The sequence below is a fragment of the Myxine glutinosa genome, chromosome 9 (genome assembly GCF_964187855.1).
Source record: "Myxine glutinosa chromosome 9, kmMyxGlut1.1, whole genome shotgun sequence".
Taxonomy (NCBI): Eukaryota; Metazoa; Chordata; class Myxini; order Myxiniformes; family Myxinidae; genus Myxine; species Myxine glutinosa.
In genome coordinates this window covers 102473793-102497658 of record NC_136269.1, presented here as the reverse complement: position 1 = coordinate 102497658, position 23866 = coordinate 102473793, and the positions used below count along the sequence as shown (strand labels likewise).

Genomic DNA, 23866 nt, shown 5'->3' with positions numbered 1-23866 from the left:
TTGCACATAGTTACAAAACATCGTAGGCAATGTCTTACAATTTTGTTCAAATAATCGAAGTTTACTTCCAAATCCGACATATTGTTACGGATTCGGGGTTCGGCTCTCCCCTTATCAAGGGGGGGTTAATCCCCTTGTCTTTTAAGCTGGCCGTCCCGAGTCCTGGAAGCTACAACGCTCCTCCCGGCCGGTCTTGGGTAGGGTGATTGGTCAATTTGGGTCCCAAATACCTAATTACCAACACCGACCGCGAGCAGGGAAATAACTCCCGCCCGAACCACGGATAAGATGGAAAATGCCGAGCGGTTAGCAATCCGCAGTCCGAGCCATTAACAATGACTACACCCGATTCTGAGCGGTTCCGAAATCGTGCCACAGGTACTCAATGGAAAGAAAGGACGGAGGCGATCGGATTAGGGAAAAACCAAGAAATAACAAGGTGAATTTATTTACAATCAAGAAGAGGAAACAAAAGGAATATACAAGGAAGAAGAAGAAGGAGCAGGACACAGGGCAGGCTTAACTATGCTGTCTTAACTTAACAACCCCAGACAAACGTACACACTCACACGGGATTGTAGCGGGTAGGGGGGAAGGTCCAGGTAGATGTCCAGGCTCCTGGTCCGGTCCCGACTCGTGCCGTGGTGGTGATGGAAAAAGGCAGCAGGCCGGCAGCGCGCCGCGTGTCGTTGACCACGAGCGGACCTCACATATATCGGGGGGACTGGGATGCTGCGTACGTAATAAACGTATATCGTGCCAAACGCTCTCTCTCTCTCTCTCTCTCTCTCTCGATCAATGTTCGTAGGCAAAAGGCAGTTTGTGGCGCAGTCCGTATCAAAAGGCTTTGCCACGATCAGACGTTTCCACGCAGCCTGTGCAAAAAGGAGTCCCCCAGCGCAGTCCGTTACAATCGAGCTCCCTCACGCAGTCCGTTACAATCGAGCTCCCTCACGCAGTTCGTTACAATCGAGCTCCCTCACGCAGCCCGTGAAAGGGCTTGGCGCTCGCGCTTATATAACGTGCTTTCAGATCAATCCGCGCGCTTGGAAACCACGCCCGCCAGCGAGCTCACCTCAGCCCTGGTTGGCTGGTAAGGGCTTACCGGCTCCGCCTTTGATGGCTGGTTGACAGGGCCACAACTTGTCCTTGGTGCTCCGCCCCCTTCTTCCTCGAGCTTGACCGCGTGGTTAATGGCGGCGCCTGAGCGAACGCTAACCAAGGCGCGTAACAGAATTGGGAGAGAGGTTGGCAAAATGGCCGGAAAGGATTGGGACCTATTCTTATTTAATTGATGCAATGCAGATTCAACTATTGGGAACACGGCCTTATCTGAAACACATAATAATGAAATAACTGGGATTTCTAAGGTGACCTACGTGTTGCTGTGGCCTAACTATGGGTGCTGCCCTTTGACCTTTTAACGATGAGAATTATTTACAAGTATTTACACAAGTGAGGGTTCTAAAACCGCAACACTGCACCCTCCTTTCCTCCTCATTTACCCCCACCGGCATCCGATCGCCTTGGTTATCCATGACACGATTTAATTTAGATGGTATATAAAATTTTGGCCGCTCCAAATTTTGACCAAATTTTTCAGATATATTAAAATTAGGTTCGGGCTTCAAATCCCATTCCTGACGCCAATTGTTACGGATTCGGGGGTCGGCGCTCCCCTTATCAAGGGGGGGTTAATCCCCTTGTCCTTTAAGCTGGCCGTCCCGAGTCCTGGAGCTATGCCGTCACTTTGGGTCAGCGTTGAATAGGGTGGTAGGCCAAATTGTTCCTATTACATTATTACCAGCGCCTTCCGGGAAGCGAGGAAATGAGCCCCGCCCGAGCCGCGGCAGTAATGGACACGCCGAGCGAAGCGAGCCACGACTCAGGCCGTTAACAAGAACTAAACCCGATTCTGAGCGGTTCCTATCGTGCCACATGTACTCAACTCAATTGGGAAAAGACAAGCGATCGGATAAGAGGAAACCAGAAGGTAGGAAGAACAAATATTGGTTTATTCCAAATACACAAGAAAAGAGGAAACAAAAGGATGTACAAGAAGAAGAAGGAGGACACAGGGTAGGCTTAACTACACAGTCTTAACTTACAACCCCGGACAAGCATACACACTCACACGGGATGGTAGCTGATAGCGGGGAAGGTCCAGGTAGATGTCCAGGCTCCTCGTCCGGTCCCGACTCGTGCCGTGGTGGTGATGGAAAAAGGCCGCTGGCCGGCAGCGCGCCGCGTGTCGTTGACCGCGAGCGGACCTTACATATATCGGGGGAACTGGGATGCGGCGTACGTAATAAACGTATGTCGTGCCAAACACTCTCTCTCTCTATCAATGTTCGTATCAAAAGGCAGTTTGTGGCACAGTCCATATCAAAAGGCTTTGCCACGATCAGACGTTTCCGCACAGTCCGTACAAAAAGGAGTCCCCCAACGCAGTCCGTTACAATCGAGCTCCCTCACGCAGTCCGTTACAATCGAGCTCCCTCACGCAGTCCATGAAAGGGCTTGGCGCTCGCGCTTATATAACGCGCTTTCAGATCAATCTGCGCCCTTGGAAACCACGCCCGCCAGAGAGCTCACCTCAGCCCTGGTTGGCTGGTAAGGGCTGACTGGCTCCGCCTTTGATGGCTGGTTGACAGGGCCACACCTTGTCCTTGGCGCTCCGCCCCCTTCTTCCTCGAGCTTGACCGCGTGGTTAATGGCGGCGCCTGAGCGAACGCTAACCAAGGCGCGTAACAGAATTGGGAGAGAGAGGTTGGCAAAATGGCCGGAATGGATTGGGACCTATTCTTATTTAATTGATGCAACGCAGATTCAACTATTGGGAACATGGCCTTATCTGAAACACATAATAATGAAATAACTGGGATTTCTAAGGTGACCTGCGTGTTGCTGTGGCCTAACTATGGGTGCTACCTTTGACCTTTTAACGATGAGAATTATTTACAAGTATTTACACAAGTGAGGGTTCTAAAACCGCAACAATATATATTGTTCGGCCCAGTAAAAAGAAGACTTTTCTAAAAGTGTTAGCCATGCCATATAAAGTCACGGCATTCCGGTGGGTGGCGTTTTTTTTTTTTGTTTTTTTTTTGTATACAAGATCGAGGCTCATGTAAGAGCTAACATTAATGACAAAAAAAAACGGACACATAATAGACGATGGATTTCTGAGAAATGTGAATGTTAGGTGCATTTTTGGGTAAAAGTTGGGAACCTCACTTAATTAGGGTACGCTGAATTCGATTAACCCGGTTCCCAAGCAGAATTTTTTTTTTTTTTTTTGAGTTTTGAATAAACTGCTGAGGAACTTGGGCATTGGTGAACTCACAGAGGAGACAATAAAATCTGCAGAAGCGTTCGTTTGCAGAATATATAATGTGCACAGAACAACCTCTGTTGATTCAGCACAACATATGTTGTTCTCCAAGACTGGTAGACCAGAAGCAATGTCACCGACAAGTGATGCTCTTCATTTCCATTTCATGCGAGTACACTATCAAGCCATGGTATGGAGAAATGCTCATTGTGCCATACCTGACCTTCCTGCACCTGTCGAAATAGGATGTAAATGTGGTGATTCAGGACTAGAGCCTATTCTGATGTCACCGAGTCCAATCCCAGAAAGTTGCCTCGAGATGATTTGTTGTGCATGCCAGAAGCAATGCAAGACTCGACGCTGCAAATGTCGTCATTCAGAGTTGAGGTGCACATCAATGTGTGCCTGTCAGCAACAGAGTGATGATCAGACCCCTTGTATGAATTTGATGTAGTTTGGCAAAACATATGTGACATTCCTGAATGTTTGTGCTTCATGGCCATGTATACTTAATTTTAGAATAAATGGTTGTATGAAACATTGTCTTATTAAAACCATTTCCCATTTTATAGTGTCCAATTTCAATATCAGTTTGAATGTCTCTTTCAATATGTCGCCAACCATAATATAGACGAGACAGATTTATGAAAAAAGGCCATGTATAAGCTTCCAGGTGCATTTTGGGGTAAAAGTTGTAAAGTTAAAGTAAAAGAGCTGCATGTATATACATGATATACAAATGCTTGTTCAAATAAATTGTCCAAAAATGTCAATTTGGCGGCCATTTTGTTTATGCTAATTAGAAGGTCAAAACTCAAAATTCGGCTTGGGAACCGGTTAATCGAATTCAGCATACCCTAATTATGTTAAAAAGTGAGGTTCCCAACTTTTACCCAAAAATGCACCTACAAGCTAATACATGCCCTTTTTCCATAAATCCGTCTTGTCTACAAGACAAAATAAAGGGAGCGGGAGATGAGAGGGGGAAGCACACAAGTACAACATTTGAGAGCAGGGACATCGGGAGATCTGTGGGAGGGAGAGGGCTTGGGGGGAGGAGGCGTGGGAAGGGGGGGGAGGGGTGTGGGGGGTGGGAGAGGTAAAAAAAAAAAACACATGGACACAGCTAGGATTTCCAGGAAAGAAGTCGGTATTTCAGAAAAATGGATCTGGGGTGAATTAACAGGGGTAGAAAAGATCAAGGTTTTGGATGGGGGAAGATAGGAGATGGGGGTGAACAGCTGTTTTAAAGACCTGGAGGGATGAGTGGGATTGAAGAGAGTGAGGGAGTTTGTTCCAGAGGCGGGAGAAAAGAGGAATGAAAGTGAAGGTGAGCAGAGAGTCTTTATTTTGCCAATTTCACCAGAAGAGGGTTGCTGGCAGATCTTGTGCAACCTGTAGGAATATTTGGGGGACAGAGCACAGAGCTGGGGGAGCAAGGCCAGAGAGGAGTCGGTAGAAGACAGAAAGGCCACCAACCTGCCTGCGGTGAGTGAGTGAAAGGCCCTCAGAGTTAGCTTCAAGCCAAACTGTCATGGGATTGCTCAAAAGCCCTCCTGTTCTATCGAATCCCATACTATACCATCAGTCCTTGAAGGGAGTACCTGCTAATAATTACACAAATGTACATGTGCAAACATAACCGTACACATGCAAACAAAAGAGAGGATGCAAACAAAATAAATTCACATTTCATTTCATTTGAAACAACTGTAAAAAAAAAAAAAAAAACCGCCTCGGTTGCTATCTGCTACAGGCATATAATCACCTGACAACAAACAACACTCAAGTTTGAAGCTATATAGTATATAAGCATCCAATAATTGACAGAAATCTGGCACATCTGTGGCTCAACAACCTAGCGCAGGTTCCAAGTTGGTAAATGCAAAGACCTTGGTGAAGCAACCAATGTGCATAAACAGGTACTCTTGCTCAATAAACTCCACTCTTCAGCCATCCTTACCAGAGCACTCTCTTTTATCTCCAGGTTTTCCAAAACCACATCACCTAGAAATGCATCACAATGTTGAAAGTGAACATAAAACTTGAAATTATTGCGTTCAAACTCTGTAATCATAGGTTCAAGACATTCAAAATTAAAAAGTACGAAATAAATATGCATGGAAGTGAAGCAAGGCGAAATTAAGTGATTAATATCAATGAGATTCATGTACAATAAGAGGTAGCATGTATGCAACGTCATGCCACTCAGATACAAAACATTCAGCCATTAAGGGAGACAAATTATGTGATAGCTAAGTCACCTTGGCAAAAAAAAAGTCATTTTCCAAGTACTTTGACGACATACCCCAGTATGCAAGACACAGATACCGCGAAAAAATAGGTCTCTGGTAGCATAGATCCGTATTGCTTGAAGAAGCTCGATTTGGCAGACAATGTGAAGTTGGGGCCCATGATTGAATATCCAGAGGTCGTGAACTATCTGGTTCTGATAAAAAGCTCCATGACGAAGCAACAGATTATGCAGCCTCATTCTCACAGCTAAAGTGACGTCTATTGCACATGCCTATAGACTGTGCAGACTGATTGGAGTTTAGAGATGAACACAAGCTAAAGCTATCAAATAATTCCTTCAAATCCAGTAGCTACCCCATGTTTTTCTAGAAATTGGCAAAACATACTATTAGGAATGATAGTGGATTAAGCAAATCTCAGTAGTATAAATTATACAGACATTGGGGACCCAAAGGTTGATTCATCAAACTTCCCAGACATCTTATTTTACCTAACTATTAAAAGGTTTTTATTCACGTCACAAATTTAATTATTGGCATCTCCAGCGATTAAGCTAAAGCACAAGGCCTGTTACAACCACATCACAGAGAGATCAGTGGCCTCTTTTCACCACTTCTCCAACAGTCTAGCGCCCTCTGACAAAATAAAATAAATAAATAAATAAATAGAGAGCAGCAGCCCTTCAACATGCTACAGCTGCTCCAGGAACTCCCGCATGGTTAAATTCTCAAAATCCAGGCTGACTGGGCCTCTTTTTCATCAGTCTATGCAACTGTAATTACTGAGTCAGTTCAATAATACTCTTCTCTCCAGGGCTTAAAAGAAGGCAGTACAGCCTTCAGCAGTACTGCAATCAGCAGTACTGCAATCTCAAGACGATCCTCCTCCTCCTCATCATCCTCCTCCTCCTCCTCCTCCTAATCCTCATCCTCCTCCTAATCCTCATCCCACCATCATCCCACCATCATCCCTACTTGCAATCTTTTCCAACCCCTTTAAGCCTACATAACCTAACCCTCTTACTTGCAGATTACTGCAGTGCCTTTCAGCTAATGATATCTAATGTTGCCTCCTGGACTGGTTATCGAACTTCCTGCAAACTAGCAAGTGGCAGATTGCTTTGCATGGTGTTATAAGAAAATCTATTATATCACTCTGCAGATGGCTCTACTCTGTGTAGGATGGTTCCTCAACACACTGCCAGGTAGGCTGGCTGCGGCAGCATCTATCTTCGCGAAAGAGAAAACAAGCAACGTCTCATCTACCTGCAACACGTCTTTTAATGCAGGAGAGACCCACACTTTTCACTGTGTCCACCCATAAGAACTGGCTGGCAAATGGCCAAATTTATTTCTCTGGACGGCCTTTGGGAGAACTACTCTTTAGAGCACCTGGGCCTAAACATCAGCGATAAACTTTCTTGAGCATGCTACAGAATGCCCTGAAAAAATGTTTAAAATACCCCAGCCTTGGAATCATCTACAGTGCCAAGTCCTTCCTCTGCTGACCTTCACTTACAATTATGTACAACAAGGCTTTCATCCAGTCATGAAATAGGGCTCCTCGATCTGGACTGGTGCTGTTGCTTCCAATGTTATTGCTCTTGAAGCCATAGTCAGGTTCACTATGTTAACAAATATAATTTCGTTCAAAATTTTGGTAGATTAGCAAAACTATACATTTCTGGAATACTCAGAGCATGAGGAATCCAAAAATTAATGTTTACATTTGCGTAGACACCTTTGCGAAAATGACACTCAGGACAGTGATGAAGAGTCAGGTTCACTATGTTAACAAATATAATTTCGTTCAAAATTTTGGGAGATTAGCAAACCTGTACATTTTTGGAATCATCAGAGCATGGAGAATCCGAAAATCAATGTTGGCATTTGCACAGACACCTGCATGGCCGCCATTTTGGATTTTCAAAATGGCCACCATAAAATACATATTTTGCGCTATCTCGGCTTCTAGTCAACCTAGAAACTTAATTAAATATGCTAATCCTATGTTTTCTGGGTTAAGGAATCCAATAAAGGCCTCAAAATAGTGCTCAGGATTATAGAAAAGCAACAAACAAAGGTAATTGAAAACCATTGTCTTTATATTTGTGATATAACTGTATTACATAATACATGATATTGCAAGTCCTTTGAAGTTATAGGTATGGGTTTATAAAGCAAGAAAGCAGCCTTGTTAGTATCAGATTGAACTATAAGTCCTATACACAGGATCTACTAGGTCTACACCGTTCAGGAATATGCTTTTACAGATCTTCATCACTGTCCCGAGGGTCATTTTCGCAAAGGTGTCTATGCAAATGCAAACATTAATTTTTGGATTCCTCATGCTCTGAGTATTCCAGAAATGTATAGTTTTGCTAATCTACCAAAATTTTGAACGAAAAAACATAGTGAACCTGACTACCATATAGACAAGCCCCCTCGACGCTCAGTGTCAATGGCATCTTGCAATAGGAGGAAGAGTCTTATGGTCTGCTTCTTACTCATCACAACCACTTTAATGGCATTGTACACTTTTACAAACTCCATTGTGGTCTTTCTTCACCTGCCTTCACACTGATCTGTTCAATTCCTACCACTCCAAGACACACATGCTCTACCAGATACCCATTGCTTTGTTACCCTCCAATAGTCTTCAACAAACCTTATCTCCCTCTTTAGTCGTAGTCTCAGAATTGCCCTCTCAGGGAATGGTGTTCACTTTATATTTGCAGTCGATTCTTGACCAATTTTTTCCAAGGAATGAAATGTTAAATGAAAAATTTGAAATGTCAATTCAATTTTGCAACTCAAATAAGACATTTGTTACACTAAAATATAAAAATATGCAGAATGAAATATAAAAAAGGATTTAATGTTGATTTTACCATCCAGGTTAAATATGGTATTGCAAATCTCACCATTTTGCAGCCATTTTGGATTTCAACAATTGTCTTTTTCAAACTAGACATGCATTATAACAAAATGTGGTCACTTAATAGTCTCAAATCAGCCAATATTAAACCAAATATTGCAATTTTCATTGCAATGAAACGGAGAGGGGTGGGCGTGAGTGATTGGGCATGTTTGGCACCTTTTATCAAAAATCGGTTGGCCCCATCAGATTCCTTGGGAAAAATGGTATAGAATCTACTGCAAACACAAAGTGAACACAATTTCCCACGAGAGCACAATTCTGAGACTGAAGACTTCTTTTGTATGCGAAACAATCTTCGCAAGTCTGTTGTGCAATATTCTTCGCCCTTTCAATTAAAGTTTGCTGCCAAACGCTACTTCATAGTCTCCCAAAAATTCTACCTCCAAGCTTGATGATATCTGCTGAGACTTTGGTCTCTGCTGTCACCTGCAACTTTACCTGTGCTCGAGCAGATAGGTCTTAGTCTTGTCCTGGTTTTCCTTCCCCATACTTAAATGTATTCATTGTCCCTTTTTCCTCTTTCCTGTTCTTCGATACCAGCATATAAACTTGATAATTTAGCTGTATTCATGTCTTCCTTTCTCTCTCACCGTGTCACCTCAGGACATAAAGGTCTTAAATTGGTCTTACTTTAATTGAGAAAGGATATATTTAAACAAGAAGACGTCATGCAGAGCACGATACTTGCTAAATCCACCCCTCTCCCCCCAAAAAGGATGCCATTGACCCATCAGATTATCCATTTGATCCAGATTTACATTTACGATCTCGATCAAAGCTCGGGTTAATAGGTTGAAAAGTGACGATTTTTAAAATAAAAATTGATGATTTTAGAAGTTTCACCTTGAGTTGATATTTTCACCTCAAAAATAGTTGGTTTCCCAATTCAGTGAGGCGCTATGCAAATGCCGTTTAATTTTCAAGTCAATCGGATGAAAATTGATTGTTTTTCAGATGAAAATTGATGATTTTGGAAGTTTGACCTTGAGTTGACCTTTGACCTTTTGACCTCAAAATAGTTAGTTTCCCAAATTAATGACAATGTGCAAATGCTGTTCAATTTCCAAATCAATGGGATGAAAATTGATGGTTTTTCAGATGAAAATTGATAATAATAATAATAATAATTCATTTATTTTGTATAGCGCTTTTCCAGAAGCCCAAAGGCGCTTTGACAGAGTGGCAAACATAATGCATAACAATACATGAAAACAACAATTGCAAAAAGACAAGAATCAATAGGGAAATATTTAAAGCAAAAGGAGGGAGAAGGAGAAGAGATAGTCAGGGGTTAAATGCTGTGGGTTGAATGTTGAATGCAGCGTTGAACAGGTGGGTCTTTAGTGATGTTTTGAATGTGGTGAGTGAGGAGGAGTCTCTGATGGTGTGAGGTAGTGAGTTCCAGAGGGTGGGAGCAGCGATGGAGAAGGCCCTGTCCCCCCAGGATCTGAATTTGGTCCGGATGGAGGGGGTCAGGAGGTTGGTACCAGCAGAGCGGAGGTTGCGGGTGGGAGTGTGTCTGGAGAGGAGGTCAGCCAGGTAGGATGGGGCCAGGTTATGGAGGGCTTTGTATGTCAAGAGGAGGATTTTGTACTGGATTCTCTGGGGGATGGGGAGCCAGTGAAGCTTGTAAAGGACGGGGGTGATGTGGTCACGGGTCCGGGAATGAGTGAGTAGACGGGCAGCGGAGTTCTGAATGTATTGGAGTTTATTGGTGATTTTTGAGGGTGAACCATAGAGGAGGCTATTGCAGTAGTCCAGACGGGAGGTGATGAAGGCGTGGATGAGGGTTTCTGCAGCCGTGGAGGAGAGGGATGAGCGGAGACGGGCAATGTTTTTCAGGTGAAAGAAGGCTGACTTTGTGATCTGTTTAGTGTATTTGTCGAAGGAAAGGGTTTGGTCAAAGATGACGCCAAGATTCCGGATGTGAGGGGAGGTGGATACTGGGATACCGTCGATGTTGAGGGCAAAGTTATGGGTGGATTTTGTGAGCGTTTTTGGGCCAATGATGATTATTTCAGATTTATCACAGTTAAGCTTGAGGAAGTTGATTTGAAGCCAGGATTTTATTTCAGTGATGCAGTTTGTCAGGATAGAGTGGGTGTCGGTGGAGACGGACTTGGTGGAGATGAAAAGCTGGATGTCATCGGCGAAGCAGTGGAATTGGAGACCATGACGGCGGATTAAGTGACCGAGCGGGGACAGGTAAAGGATGAAGAGGAGGGGGCCAAGAACTGAACCTTGGGGGACACCTTGGGGGAGGGGAGCAGTGGGGGATTTGCAGTTATTGATGGAGATGAACTGGCATCTGTCAGAGAGGTATGATTTAATCCAAGAGAGGGCAGTGCCGGTAACGTTAAAGGTGGATTCAAGTCGGGTGAGGAGGATAGTGTGATCGATGGTGTCAAAGGCAGCGCTGAGGTCGAGGAGGACGAGAATGTTGAGGTTGCCAGCGTCAGAGGAGAGGAGAAGGTCGTTGGTGATTTTGAGGAGAGCAGTTTCAGTACTGTGGTTGGAGCGGAATCCGGATTGGAATGTTTCATACAGGTTATTGGCAGAGAGATGATGTTTGAGTTGAGTGGCTACAGCGCGTTCCAAAACTTTTGACAGAAAGGGTAGGTTGGAGATGGGTCTGAAGTTGTTTAGGGTGTCAGGGTTTAGACCAGGTTTTTTTAGAATGGGGGTAACAGCAGCAATTTTGAGGGAAGGTGGGACGATGCCTGTAGACAGGGAGGAGTTTATTGTTGCAATGATAAGTGGAGAGAGAGCAGGGAGGGAGGCTTTGACAAAGCTGGAGGGGATGGGGTCAAGAGTGCAGGTGGCAGTTTTCATTCCTATGAGGAGTTCAGAGAGGTCAGTAGGAGAGATTGGGGAGAACCGAGACAGGGGATGGCAGGACAAGGGGGGGCAGGTGGTTGGAGGGGGAGCGGGTGCGGCGGTGGTCAAGCTGTTGTAGATGTTGTCAATTTTGCGTTGGAAGAAAGAGGAAGGAGATGCAGTTGTCTACTGTGAATGACTGGGTGGTGGTGTTCAGGGGGCGGAGGAGTTTGTTTATTGTCGAGAAGAGTGCTTTTGGGTTTCCGGAGCCAGAGTGGATAATTTGAGAGTAGTAGGCAGAGCGGGCGCGGGAGAGGGCATCTTTGTAGTGTTGTATGTGGTCCTTGTAGGCTTGGGAGTGAACTGTGAGACCCGTTTTATTGCGGAGTCTTTCAAGTTGGCGAGCACGAGTTTTCATCAGGTGGAGTTCAGGGGTAAACCAGGGAGCAGAATGGGTGAAAGAAACTGTTTTGGTTTTTACAGGCGCAAGCTGGTCAAGGCAGGAGGAGAGAGTGTGGTTGTAGTAGTCAGTGAGGTCGGAAGGGGTGTGGAGGTCAATGAAGGGAGAAGTGGACATTTTTTCAGAGAGGGTGGATGAGAATGAGGTAGGTGAAAGAGCGTTTAGCTTAGGGAAGTTGATTGTGCGATAATGCCTTGGTGTTGGGGCGGGGATGTTGATGGTCAGAGTGATGGCTAAGTGGTCAGAGAGGGTGAGGTCGGAGCCATAGAGATGGTGCAAATTTAATCCAGTGGAGCAGACAAGGTCCAAAATGTGACCACGGATATGGGTAGGAAAGTCGACATGTTGAGTGAGGTTAAAGCAGGTGAGTAAATCAGTGAAGTCAGTGGTTATTGTGGAGTCAGTGGAGTCCATGTGGATATTGAAATCACCAAGGAGGAGGATTGAGGGGGAGAGGGAACATAGCTGGGTCAGAAAGTAGGAGAAGTCAGACAGGAATGATGGGTGTGGTTTGGGAGGGCGGTAGACGACAGCCATGACTGACTGCGTGTGACCAGAGAGTTTTAAAGCCAGGTGTTCAAATGATGGAGCAGATGAGATGGAGATGAGGTTGGTCTTGATGTCTTGACGGTGGATAACGGCAATTCCACCACCTCGGCCCTCCAAGCGTGGTTTATTGACGTAGGAATATCCATTGGGTGTGGTGAGGTTGAGTGTGTAGTAGTCCAGAGGTTGTTGCCAGGTTTCGGTGAGACAGAGAAAGTCCAGTTTGTTATCCAGGATGTATTCGTTCAGGATGAGGCATTTATTGTTGAGGGACCGGGTGTTGAACAGGGTGAGCTTGATGTTGTTTTGAACAGCAGGGATGAATTCAGGTGATTTAGCCAGGGTTCGTAGGCAGGAGGTGCGATCGTGTGGGTTGCTGTGACCAGGTGCGCTGGGACGAAGAGTGAGAGTGCGCTGAGCCGACCAGAGGACGGGGATGGAGTGACCTGATTGCAAATAAACAAACTTGCGACCGGAGCCACGGTGAATGTACCTGGGTCGTCGGAGGAGTCCATTTGATTTGATGGCAGAGATGCATGATGGGGTGGAGCGGGTATTGAGCAGAAGGAGCCTTGCGGCGGAGTACTTCAGAGCCATGCCAGGCAGGAGCGAAGGGACGAGTACGAGGCCAAGGTCGAGGAGGCAAAGCGGCACACGCAGCGGCAAACGCAGCGGCAAACGACTGCAGCCGCTAATCAAGACCACAGCGGCAAACAAGGCCACAAGGCCACCAAGACCACACGGCCACCGGCAAACAAGGCCACGGCCACAAACAACGGGAGCGGGCCTTTCGATTCCGTATTCCGTACCATCAAAAGCAGATTCCGTTATCCAGCCGGAGAACACGCGGCACGTGCGGGTGTGAAAAGGCAGGACAGGTGTGAGATGTCAGGTCAGAAAAGTAGAAGCAGACCCTGTACATCCATCCAGTCGGAGAAGCGGCGAATATGCAACGCCAGCGTACTCTCGCAACCGAACCCGGAAGACCATTTTGGAAATTTGACCTCGAGTTAACCTTTGACCTTTTGACCTCAAAAAGTTGGTTTCCCAATTTAGTGACTCGATATACAAATGCTGTTCAATTTTCAAGTCAATCGGATTTAAAATGGCGAGTTTATAAATTTGACCTCCAGATGACCTTTGACCTTTGACCTCAAAATAAATAGGTTTCTCAATTGTGACGATCTCTACAACTTGGTGAAGTCTCGTGACGATCGGTTTAGAATTGTGACCTGTAGGCCAGTGACAGACAAACAGACAAACAGACAGACAGAACAACAAATGCAACCGACCAATATACAGTACTTGAAAAATCTTTGATTTCGATCTTCGATATACAAGTCAGGAGACGACGATGGTTCACGAGCGAGCGGTATTCAATGACAAAGGACGGACTAAAACCAAAACAGGCCAGGCCTGGAAATGTCAAAACGAAGGTTACTGACCTTGAAATGATAGAAAATAAATGTATAATCACTCATCAGTTATGAGGTTAGTTAGCTACACAATACCGAAAATTCGGTGAAAAATGAAATGGGGAAGAAAAAAAAAAAAAAAAAAAAAATGAAACATCGAGCTCCGTGGGACGAGACACATGGCATTGGCCTAACCAAATATCGAAACCCCTGTCAGATTCCACCAAACCCCTCGGAGAAGATGTAGCTTGAACTCGATTACCCCCTAAAAAGACATCTTTTTCGGGCGTGGCTCCGCCCACAATGAGCGCAATACGCCCACTCGAGGCAGGACAACTAGATCATGATATCACCCTCCCACCCAAGTTTCATCAAGATCGGATGATATCATCGGGTAGTTATGCTGCGGACAGACAGACACACAGACACACACATACAGACAGACACACACACATGACGAATATAGTGGTCACTTGATAACTTGTGAACCAATAAATAAATATAAAAAAAACTATAGACAACATTTCAGGCCAATGGAGGAACTATTTTTCTATAATATACAAAGTCAAGGCTCATGTAAATGGAAGAACACAATGGATCAGGATGCAACAGAACAAAAGGAACAATATAACGAGGAGGGAAACACCAACAGCAGTACCAAGGGCCAAAGTAGAGAGAGACTTGGACAAATAAGGGATGTGTGAGGAATGAGGGTCGGGGAGGACGTGTAGGGTGGACAAGGTGGTTACAGAAGCAAACTCTCAGGAAGGAAAAAACTGGAAATTTGTAAAGAGGGGTGTGGGAATTAAAGGGGGTAGAAAAGATCATGGTTTTGGATTGGGGGTGATCTGAAACTGGTGGTGAACAGCCGTCTTGAAAACCTGGTGGGAAGGATGAGATTGAACAGAATGTGGAAGTTGGTTCCACAGGCAGAGGGTGGGGGAAAAGAGTAAGAAATGAGTGGAGGTGAGGAGTGATCCTGCATATTGGGAGCTTCACGGAAGTGAACTTGAACATGTGCTACTTTTAAGACAAACAAATAAGAGACAAATCAACAGACATGAGATTTACTTTGGTGGGGGCAAATGGTCTCAACAGAATCATGTTTATGGAGGTGTTGAGAATGGTTAAATGCCTTACCTCCCCATATACCAAGGCGGAGCTGGGAACGGTCCAGATTAACGACATAATCTCCCAGGAATCGATTCAACAAGTCCACAACAAGAGATTCCAGCACCATATTACCAACCCCCCTGTGCATCCCATACAGAAAACATTTCATGAGAACATGCTACATTACAAATAAGCAATCACAAATTTAAAGTTGTGTGTTTAAATCACAATCACAAAATAATCACAATTATGTGTTGCGACCAATCTCGTTGAGATTTAAACCTTGTTAGCCTGGTGTTGGCTTAGCGGTTAGGGTGCCGGCTTGGGATCCTAGGATCCTGGGTTCGAATCCCGGTCGATCGCTGAATTAACGCCAGGGGGTTTGACTCAGCCTGTCATCCCTCCGAGGTCGGCAAATTGAGTACCAGCTTGCTGGGATGAATGATCACGGTATGTACCCCGATTTAGAATAGGTACACTGTATCCCTGCGCATCCTAAGAGCATGACCAAGGGTTCGCATCAGGAAGAGCATCCGGCCATAAAAACATTGCCTCAAACAGGGAACCATGATTGTCATGGGGCCCGCAAGGCTAACCCCCGCTCTAGCGGGGAAAATGGCCTTCAAACGATCATTCATTCATTTCATATTTAGCAAGCATAGTCTTATTTTAGAGATCCATCTCAGTCTTTATAAACAAAAGTAACAACAATAGCACCATTACTGTGTTGTCATATTGTCCTCTGTATTTTGTTGTCCATTTTGTTTTGTCGTCCTGTAGCGGTTACCGGAAGCATGACACGATTACCTTGCACCGGCCGATGACGCAACAGGCGAGCGGTCACTTGTCCGGACTCGCCCGGGCGTGTCCAGACTTGCCTTTCCCGGGCGAACACTTGGCTTACCTATTTGCATACCATGCCCCGCCTGAGAGGCGTGGCTTTTGTGTGTTGAGCTTTACTTATAAATTGCCGCCCGTTCGATGGGCTGATTCAGTGCTTTAGAGTTCTTTCGAGTGAGCTGGAAATAAATAGCTCAGTGAAACTTCATTCCTGGCGTCGTTCATTTTGTCCGGTTTTATCGTGCGAGCATAGCTCCCACAATTGGTGACCCCTTTTCAAGAACACGGCGATGGAGTCATCTGTAGCTTTGAAGCTCCCGGGCTTTTGGGAATCGTACGCGGCCGTTTGGTTCGCCCAAGCGGGTTCTCAATTCGCCCTGCGGAACATTACGGAGGACACAACGCGCTACCACAATGTGGTCTCCGCGCTCAACGCCTCCACCGCGGCCCGGGTCCTGAGCTTCCTACAGAACCCGCCGAACGCCGACAAATACGGCGCGCTCAAAGGCCTACTCCTCGGTGCGTTTGGACTCATGGAGACCGAACGCGCGCGACAACTACTCGACCTCCCGGAGCTGGGTGAGGCCCATCCATCCGAGCGCATGGACCACATGCTGGCTCTACTCGGTGACCACAGCCCGGATTTCCTCTTCCGTGAGCTGTTCCTCCGGCAGCTACCCGGGCAGGTACGGTTAGCTTTGGCTAACTCGCCCATCACAGACCCTCGCGCCCTGGCCAAGTAGGCCGATAAATTTTTCTCGGCCAGGCGACACGTCAGAGCGGCCGCCTGGAACCCTGGACCGACCGAGGCAACGCCCGCGCCACGACCGGCGCCACCACCGGCCGAGTCAGCGCCACTGGCGGCAGCGGCCGCTGCGACGCCCCGTCGACCGAACCCGACGCTACCGCCGGAGCCTCCACCAGAGCGGACCATGTGCTATTACCACGCCAGGTTCGGGCAGAAGGCCAGAACGTGCCGCCCACCGTGCACTTTCGGCAGGTCGGGAAACTACCAGGCTAGCGCTCGCCACCTGCCATTAGCGTCGGCCATTCAGGCAGCCTTCTGTTTATCACGGACACAGCATCCGGGCGGCGATTTTTGTGCGACACCGGCGCTCAGCTGAGCGTGATACCCGCCTTGGTGCAGGACAAACAGGCCGCGCTTTGCGGCCCCGCCTTGGTCGCCGCAAACAGCTCCTCCATCCGCACCTTCGGTTCGCGCAGCGTCGCATTCTGCTTCGGGGGCCAGCGCTTCAGGTGGGACTTCATCACGGCGAACGTGCCCATGGCCTTGCTGGGTGCAGATTTTCTTTGCGCGCATGGGCTTTTGGTCGACGTCAAACGGCGTCGGCTCATCAACGCGGGGACCTTCACCTCGCTCGCTTGCTCATTGAGCGGCTCCGCTCCGACCAAGCTAGCCTGTGCGCTCCCGGCCGTGGACGATTTCACCTGCCTACTCGCCGAGTTTCCCGCTCTCACGCAGCCGACGTTTTCGGCCGTCGCAGTCAAGCACGGCGTCGAACACCACATCCCGACCACAGGTCCACCGGTCTACGCCAGGGCTCGCCGCCTCGACCCGGCCAAACTCGCCGTGGCGAAGGCGGAATTCGACGCGCTGGAGCGATTGGGCATTGTGCGGCACTCGAATAGCGCGTGGGCCTCGCCCCTGCACATCGTGCCCAAACCGGGTGGCGGATGGGGACCATGCGGCGATTACCGCCACCTCAACGACGCCACCACCCCCGACCGGTACCCAATACCACACATACAGGACCTTTCCGCCCGTTTGGCGGGGCGGGTGATCTTTTCCAAGGTCGACCTCATTCGGGGCTACCACCAGGTACCCGTCCGGCTGGCCGACGTGCCGAAGACGGCAGTAATTACACCTTTTGGCCTTTTCGAGTTCCTTCGCATGCCGTTCGGCCTTAAGAACGTGGCCCAGGCCTTCCAGCGGCTGATGCACAGCGTCCTGCGCGACCTCACCTTCCTTTTCGTCTACTTGGACGACATTCTCGTCGCCAGCACTTCCCGGGCGGAGCACCTCATCCACCTGCGCACGCTTTTTGAGCACCTCGGCCAGCACGGCCTCATCATCAACCCGGCGAAATGCCAGTTTGGCGTAACGGCCGTCGACTTCCTGGGGCACCGCATCGCGAAGCGTGGGGCCGTCCCGCTGCCTACCAAGGTGGAGGCAGTCACAAGTTTCCCGCGCCCCCGCTCCATCAAGGCCCTACAGGAATTTTTGGGGATGGTAAATTTCTACCACCGGTTCGTGCCTCGTGCCGCCCAACTCATGCGCCCCCTGTACGAAGCCCTCCAGGGCAAGCCGGCCAAGCAGGACGTCGCCTGGACCACAGAGATGGACACGGCATTCACGGGCACTAAGCTGGCCCTCGCCAACGTGACCATGCTGGCGCACCCGGCGCTCGACGCACCCATCGCCCTCACCACGGACGCTTCCGACTACGCGGTGGGCACCGTGCATGAACAGTGGGTGAACGGGGCTTGGCAACCGCTGGCCTTCTTCAGCCGGCAGCTTCGCCCTAACGAGCGCAAATATAGCGCTTTCGACCGCGAGCTCCTCGGCCTTTACCTGGCCGTTCGCCACTTCCGCCATCTTTTAGAGGGCCGCCTGTTCACGGCATTTGTGGACCACAAACCCCTGGTCTTCGCCATGGCCAAGGTTACGGAGCCGTGGTTGGCCCGCCAGCAGCACCACCTCTCCGCCGTGTCCGAATTTACGACGGACATCCGGCACGGACAACGCTGTGGCCGATTGCCTCTCCCGGTCCGGCACGAACGCTGTCCACCTGGGTGTGGACTTCGCCCGCATGGCGGCCGACCAGACCGCCGACCCCACGGTGCAAGCCCTCCGGACAGCGGACACAGGCCTGTGGTTGGCCAACGTCCCCTTCGAGGACACAGGCACGGTTCTCCTGTGCGACGTTTCCCTGGGCCAACCTCGCTCCATCGTTCCCACCGGATGGCAGCGGCACATTTTTGACGCCCTCCACGGCCTTTCCCACTCGGGCCGGAAAGCATCACAGAAGCTCGTGGCAGCAAAGTTCGTCTGGCACGGGCTCCGTAAGGACGTCCGCGACTGGGCCAACGCCTGTGTCGCCTGCCAGTGCGCGAAGGTCCACCAGCACACCCAGGCCCCGTTGGCACCATTCGACGTGCCCGCACGGCGCTTCGACCACGTCAATGTGGACCTGGTGGGACCCCTTCCCTCCTCGCGGGGCTTCACCCACCTCCTCACGATGGTGGACAGGACCACCAGGTGGCCGGTGGCCATACCACTGGCATCAACAACATCCGCCGACGTGGCGCAGGCCTTCATTGGCACCTGCATTGCCCGTTTCGGCGCGCCCTCCGACATCTCCTCCGACAGAGGCCCGCAATTCGCCTCCGAGCTTTGGGGCGCGGTCGGCCAGGCCTTGGGGGTCAAGCTACACCGCACCACGGCCTACCACCCCTAAGCCAACGGCTTGTGCGAGCGGTTCCACCGCTCGATGAAGGCCGCTCTCAGGGCCAGCCTCCAGGACGACAGTTGGGCCGACAGGCTCCCGTGGGTCCTATTGGGCCTCCGAACGGCCCCTAAAGAGGATCTCCAGGCTTCCACCGCCGAGCTGGTCTACGGCCAGCCACTGCGCGTGCCGGGCGAATTCATCCCTGACGCCACCGACCCCTGGTCCGCGGCTCGCCAACGCTCGGTCCTCCAGGAGGCCGCCAGGAGATTTGCCCCCGTGCCCACGTCTGCTGCCCTCAACCCCACGTCCCCCCAGCACTTCGCACTGCGGAGTAAGTTTTTATCCGGCACGACGCACACTGGGGACCGCTCCGGCCGCCGTACGATGGACCTTTCCGGGTCTTGAAGAGGGACGACAAGTCGTTCATCATCGACATCGGCGGCAAGCCAGACCGCATCTCCGTGGACCGCCTCAAGCCGGCCCATTTGGACCTCGACCAACCTCCACGGTTGGCCCTTACTCCACGACGGGGCCATCCCCCGTCAACCAAGCCCCCCGCCCGACCATCCACCGCCACGTCACCTACCACCCCCACACGAATCGCCAGGGGTCGTTTCGGCCAGGTCATCAAGACCCCCCTCAAACTGACTCTCGGTGCATGTTAATTCTGGGGGGGCCGCATGTAGCGGTTACCAGAAGCATGACACAATTACCTTGCACCGGCCGATGACGCAACCGGCGAGGGGTCACTTGTACGGACTCGCCTAGGCGTGTCCAGACTTGCCTTTCCCGGGCGAACACTTGGCTTACCTATTTGCATACCATGCCCCGCCTCTCAGGCGTGGCTTTTGTGTGTTGAGCTTTACTTATAAATTGCCGCCCGTTCGATGGGCTGATTCAGTGCTTTTGAGTTCTTTCGGGTGAGCTGAAAATAAATAGCTCAGTGAAACTTCATTCCTGGCGTCGTTCATTTTGTCCGGTTTTATCGTGCGAGCATAGCTCCCACAGTCCCACTGTCCATCATCCGATGTATTTTGTTGTAAATGGTTCTTAAGATATCTATCAGAGATCCAGGTGAAGCCTTAATGGCAAAATGCTTGCGGATACCTCATATTGAGAAAAGTACAAGTCCCTTATTTTACCGCAGTGCATCCAATAACCAAAGTATTCTCCAGGCATCAGCAAACAAAATGTCTTCTTTTGATTTTTGAATGAATGAAGCATGGGCATCTTCGGAGGCTCACAGATTTTTAACTTCACCACAACCACAATGAAGTATATTCATTACACGAGCAACGTGGGTAAATGATGGAAAATAAAAACATTGACGAGTATTTCCTGCAAACATCAATGTTTATAGCATCGGTTTTCTGTAGACTTTGCAAAAAGACCTTCAGACATCAATGCATGCCTTTTGGTCTTGCATTAGCCGAGGATCCGGACCATACATAGACGTTACATGCACTGTGGGAATTTAAAAAGAAAAAAAACAAAATTGTGGGCTGTGTAACCTTGCCCAAGATTCACTTAATAAATAGCGATATCTCTCAATATGCACCTTAGGATTGCCCTGAAAGAGGATCTATTCCGTTTCCTTCCTTCGGCATTGCGTATACTGTACTCCTAAATAATGCATTCATTAGTGTATACTGTACTAAATAATTAAATCCTTGTTCACACTGTACTTCTAAAATAATGCATTCATTATTGTGTATACTGTACTCCTAAAATAATGCATTAATTATTGTGTATACTATACTCTTGTAATTAAATCCTTATTGCGTATACTGTACTCTTAAATAATGAATCCATTGTGTATATACTGTACTCCTAAATAATTTAATTATTGTGTACATTGTACTCCAAAATAATTAATTAGTTATTGTGTATACTGTACTCCCGTTATTGTGCATACTGTACTCCCGTTATTGTGTATACTGTACTCCCGTTATTGTGTATACTGTACAACCGGCTTCAGCGTGCTGCTCGTGCGGACAGCCAGCTTGAGCGTGCTGCTCGTGCGGACAGCCAGCTTCAGCGGGCTGCTCGTGCGGACAGCAAGCTTCAGCGTGCTGCTCGTGCGGACAGCCAGCTTCAGCGTGCTGCTCGTGCGGACAGCCAGCTTCAGCGCGCTGCTCGTGCGGACAGCCAGCTTCAGCGTGCTGCTCGTGCGGACAGCCAGCTTCAGCGTGCTGCTCGTGAGGACAGCCAGCTTCAGCGTGCTGCTCGTGCGGACAGCCAGCTTCAGCGTGCTGTTCGTGCGGACAGCCAGCTTCAGCGTGCTGCTCGTGCGGACAGCCAGCTTCAGCGTGCTGCTCGTGCGGACAGCCAGCTTCAGCGTGCTGCTCGTGCGGACAGCCAGCTTCAGCGTGCTGCTCGTGCGGACAGCCAGCTTCAGCGTGGTGCTCGTGCGGACAGCCAGCTTCAGCGTGGTGCTCGTGCGGACAGCCAGCTTCAGCGTGGTGCTCGTGCGGACAGCCAGCTTCAGCGTGGTGCTCGTGCGGACAGCCAGCTTCAGCGTGCTGCTCGTGCGGACAGCCAGCTTCAGCGTGGTGCTCGTGCGGACAGCCAGCTTGAGCGTGCTGCTCGTGCGGACAGCCAGCTTGAGCGTGCTGCACGTGCGGACAGCCAGCTTGAGCGTGCTGCTCGTGCGGACAGCCAGCTTGAGCGTGCTGCTCATGCGGACAGCCAGCTTCAGCGTGCTGCTCGGGTGGACAGCCAGCTTGAGCGTGCTGCTCGTGCGGACAGCCAGCTTGAGCGTGCTGCTCGTGCGGACAGCCAGCTTCAGCGTGCTGCTCGTGCGGACAGCCAGCTTGAGCGTGCGGACAGCCAGCTTGAGCGTGCTGCTCGTGCGGACAGCCAGCTTGAGCGTGCTGCGCATGCGGATAGCCAGCTTGAGCGTGCTGCGCGTGCGGACAGCCAGATTCAGCGTGCTGCACGTGCGGACAGCCAGCTTCAGCGTGCTGCGAGTGCGGACAGCCAGCTTCAGCGTGCTGCGAGTGCGGACAGCCAGCTTCAGCGTGCTACGAGTGCGGACAGCCAGCTTCAGCGTGCTGCGAGTGCGGACAGCCAGCTTCAGCGTGCTGCGAGTGCGGACAGCCAGCTTCAGCGTGCTGCGAGTGCGGACAGCCAGCTTCAGCGTGCTGCGAGTGCGGACAGCCAGCTTCAGCGTGCTGCGAGTGCGGACAGCCAGCTTCAGCGTGCTGCGAGTGCGGACAGCCAGCTTCAGCGTGCTGCGAGTGCGGACAGCCAGCTTCAGCGTGCTGCGAGTGCGGACAGCCAGCTTCAGCGTGCTGCGAGTGCGGACAGCCAGCTTCAGCGTGCTGCGAGTGCGGACAGCCAGCTTCAGCGTGCTGCGAGTGCGGACAGCCAGCTTCAGCGTGCTGCGAGTGCGGACAGCCAGCTTCAGCGTGCTGCGAGTGCGGACAGCCAGCTTCAGCGTGCTGCGAGTGCGGACAGCCAGCTTCAGCGTGCTGCGAGTGCGGACAGCCAGCTTCAGCGTGCTGCTCGTGCGGACAGCCAGCTTCAGCGTGCTGCTCGTGCGGACAGCCAGCTTCAGCGTGCTGCTCGTGCGGACAGCCAGCTTCAGCGTGCTGCTCGTGCGGACAGCCAGCTTCAGCGTGCTGCTCGTGCGGACAGCCAGCTTCAGCGTGCTGCTCGTGCGGACAGCCAGCTTCAGCGTGCTGCTCGTGCGGACAGCCAGCTTCAGCGTGCTGCTCGTGCGGACAGCCAGCTTCAGCGTGGTGCTCGTGCGGACAGCCAGCTTCAGCGTGGTGCTCGTGCGGACAGCCAGCTTCAGCGTGGTGCTCGTGCGGACAGCCAGCTTGAGCGTGCTGCTCGTGCGGACAGCCAGCTTCAGCGTGCTGCTCGTGCGGACAGCCAGCTTGAGCGTGCTGCTCGTGCGGACAGCCAGCTTGAGCGTGCTGCTCGTGCGGACAGCCAGCTTGAGCGTGCTGCTCGTGCGGACAGCCAGCTTGAGCGTGGTGCTCGTGCGGACAGCCAGCTTGAGCGTGCTGCTCGTGCGGACAGCCAGCTTGAGCGTGCTGCTCGTGCGGACAGCAAGCTCCAGCGTGCTGCACGTGCGGACAGCAAGCTTCAGCGTACTTTCCCACCTTTAGATTATAATTATATTATGCAGAACCAAATGCTATCTCATGAACTGGTGGTGCATCGTCACCGGAATATATAATTATGTTATGAGGAATTGCACACATTCGGTATTTTCCACAAATAGACAAACCACGCGCCAGGTGAACCCGTTTCGATCCGTACGTCGTACCACACGTGAGCGCCAAATGAACTTCACCCGGGCGATAACACGACGCAGCGACACCTTCGCTCCCAATAATCGTAGTGAACGGTATAAACGCACCGAAAAAGCAGTTTCACCCGTCACTTCCAAGAAACTAATGGCTTCGTCACTTCCTGCGCTACAAAGCGCGCTCCGAGCGGGTCCGCCAATCTCAACGATATTCTTCTTCCTCTTCGACTTCTTCTTCTTCTTCTTCTACTTCTTCTGATATCCGTATTCCTCCTCCCAATTTTCGTACTTTTATTTCTCTGAAACGTATAGGCGGCTTCTTTTCACGTTTCTCGCGTACTCTTCTTCTCAACCAATTCGTGCTTTAATCCTCTCCTACAATACGAATTCTTTTTTTTATTAGTACGTACAGGA

At 49.8% G+C, this 23866-nt stretch overlaps 1 protein-coding gene across 1 annotated transcript in view; it reads right to left on the bottom strand.

Moving 5' to 3' along the window:
* LOC137435166 (intermembrane lipid transfer protein VPS13C) overlaps positions 1 to 23514 on the bottom strand; it is a 169416-nt gene extending 145902 nt beyond the window's left edge. Inside the window, exons 1-3 of the mRNA XM_078785116.1 lie at positions 23471 to 23514; positions 14909 to 15021; positions 5298 to 5341 (exon numbers count right to left, since the gene is read on the bottom strand). Of these exons, the coding sequence (XP_078641242.1) occupies positions 5298 to 5341; positions 14909 to 15008 (144 nt within the window). The 5' untranslated portion in view covers positions 15009 to 15021; positions 23471 to 23514. The remainder of the gene's footprint in view (positions 1 to 5297; positions 5342 to 14908; positions 15022 to 23470) is intronic.
* Positions 23515 to 23866: the final 352 nt, after the last annotated feature.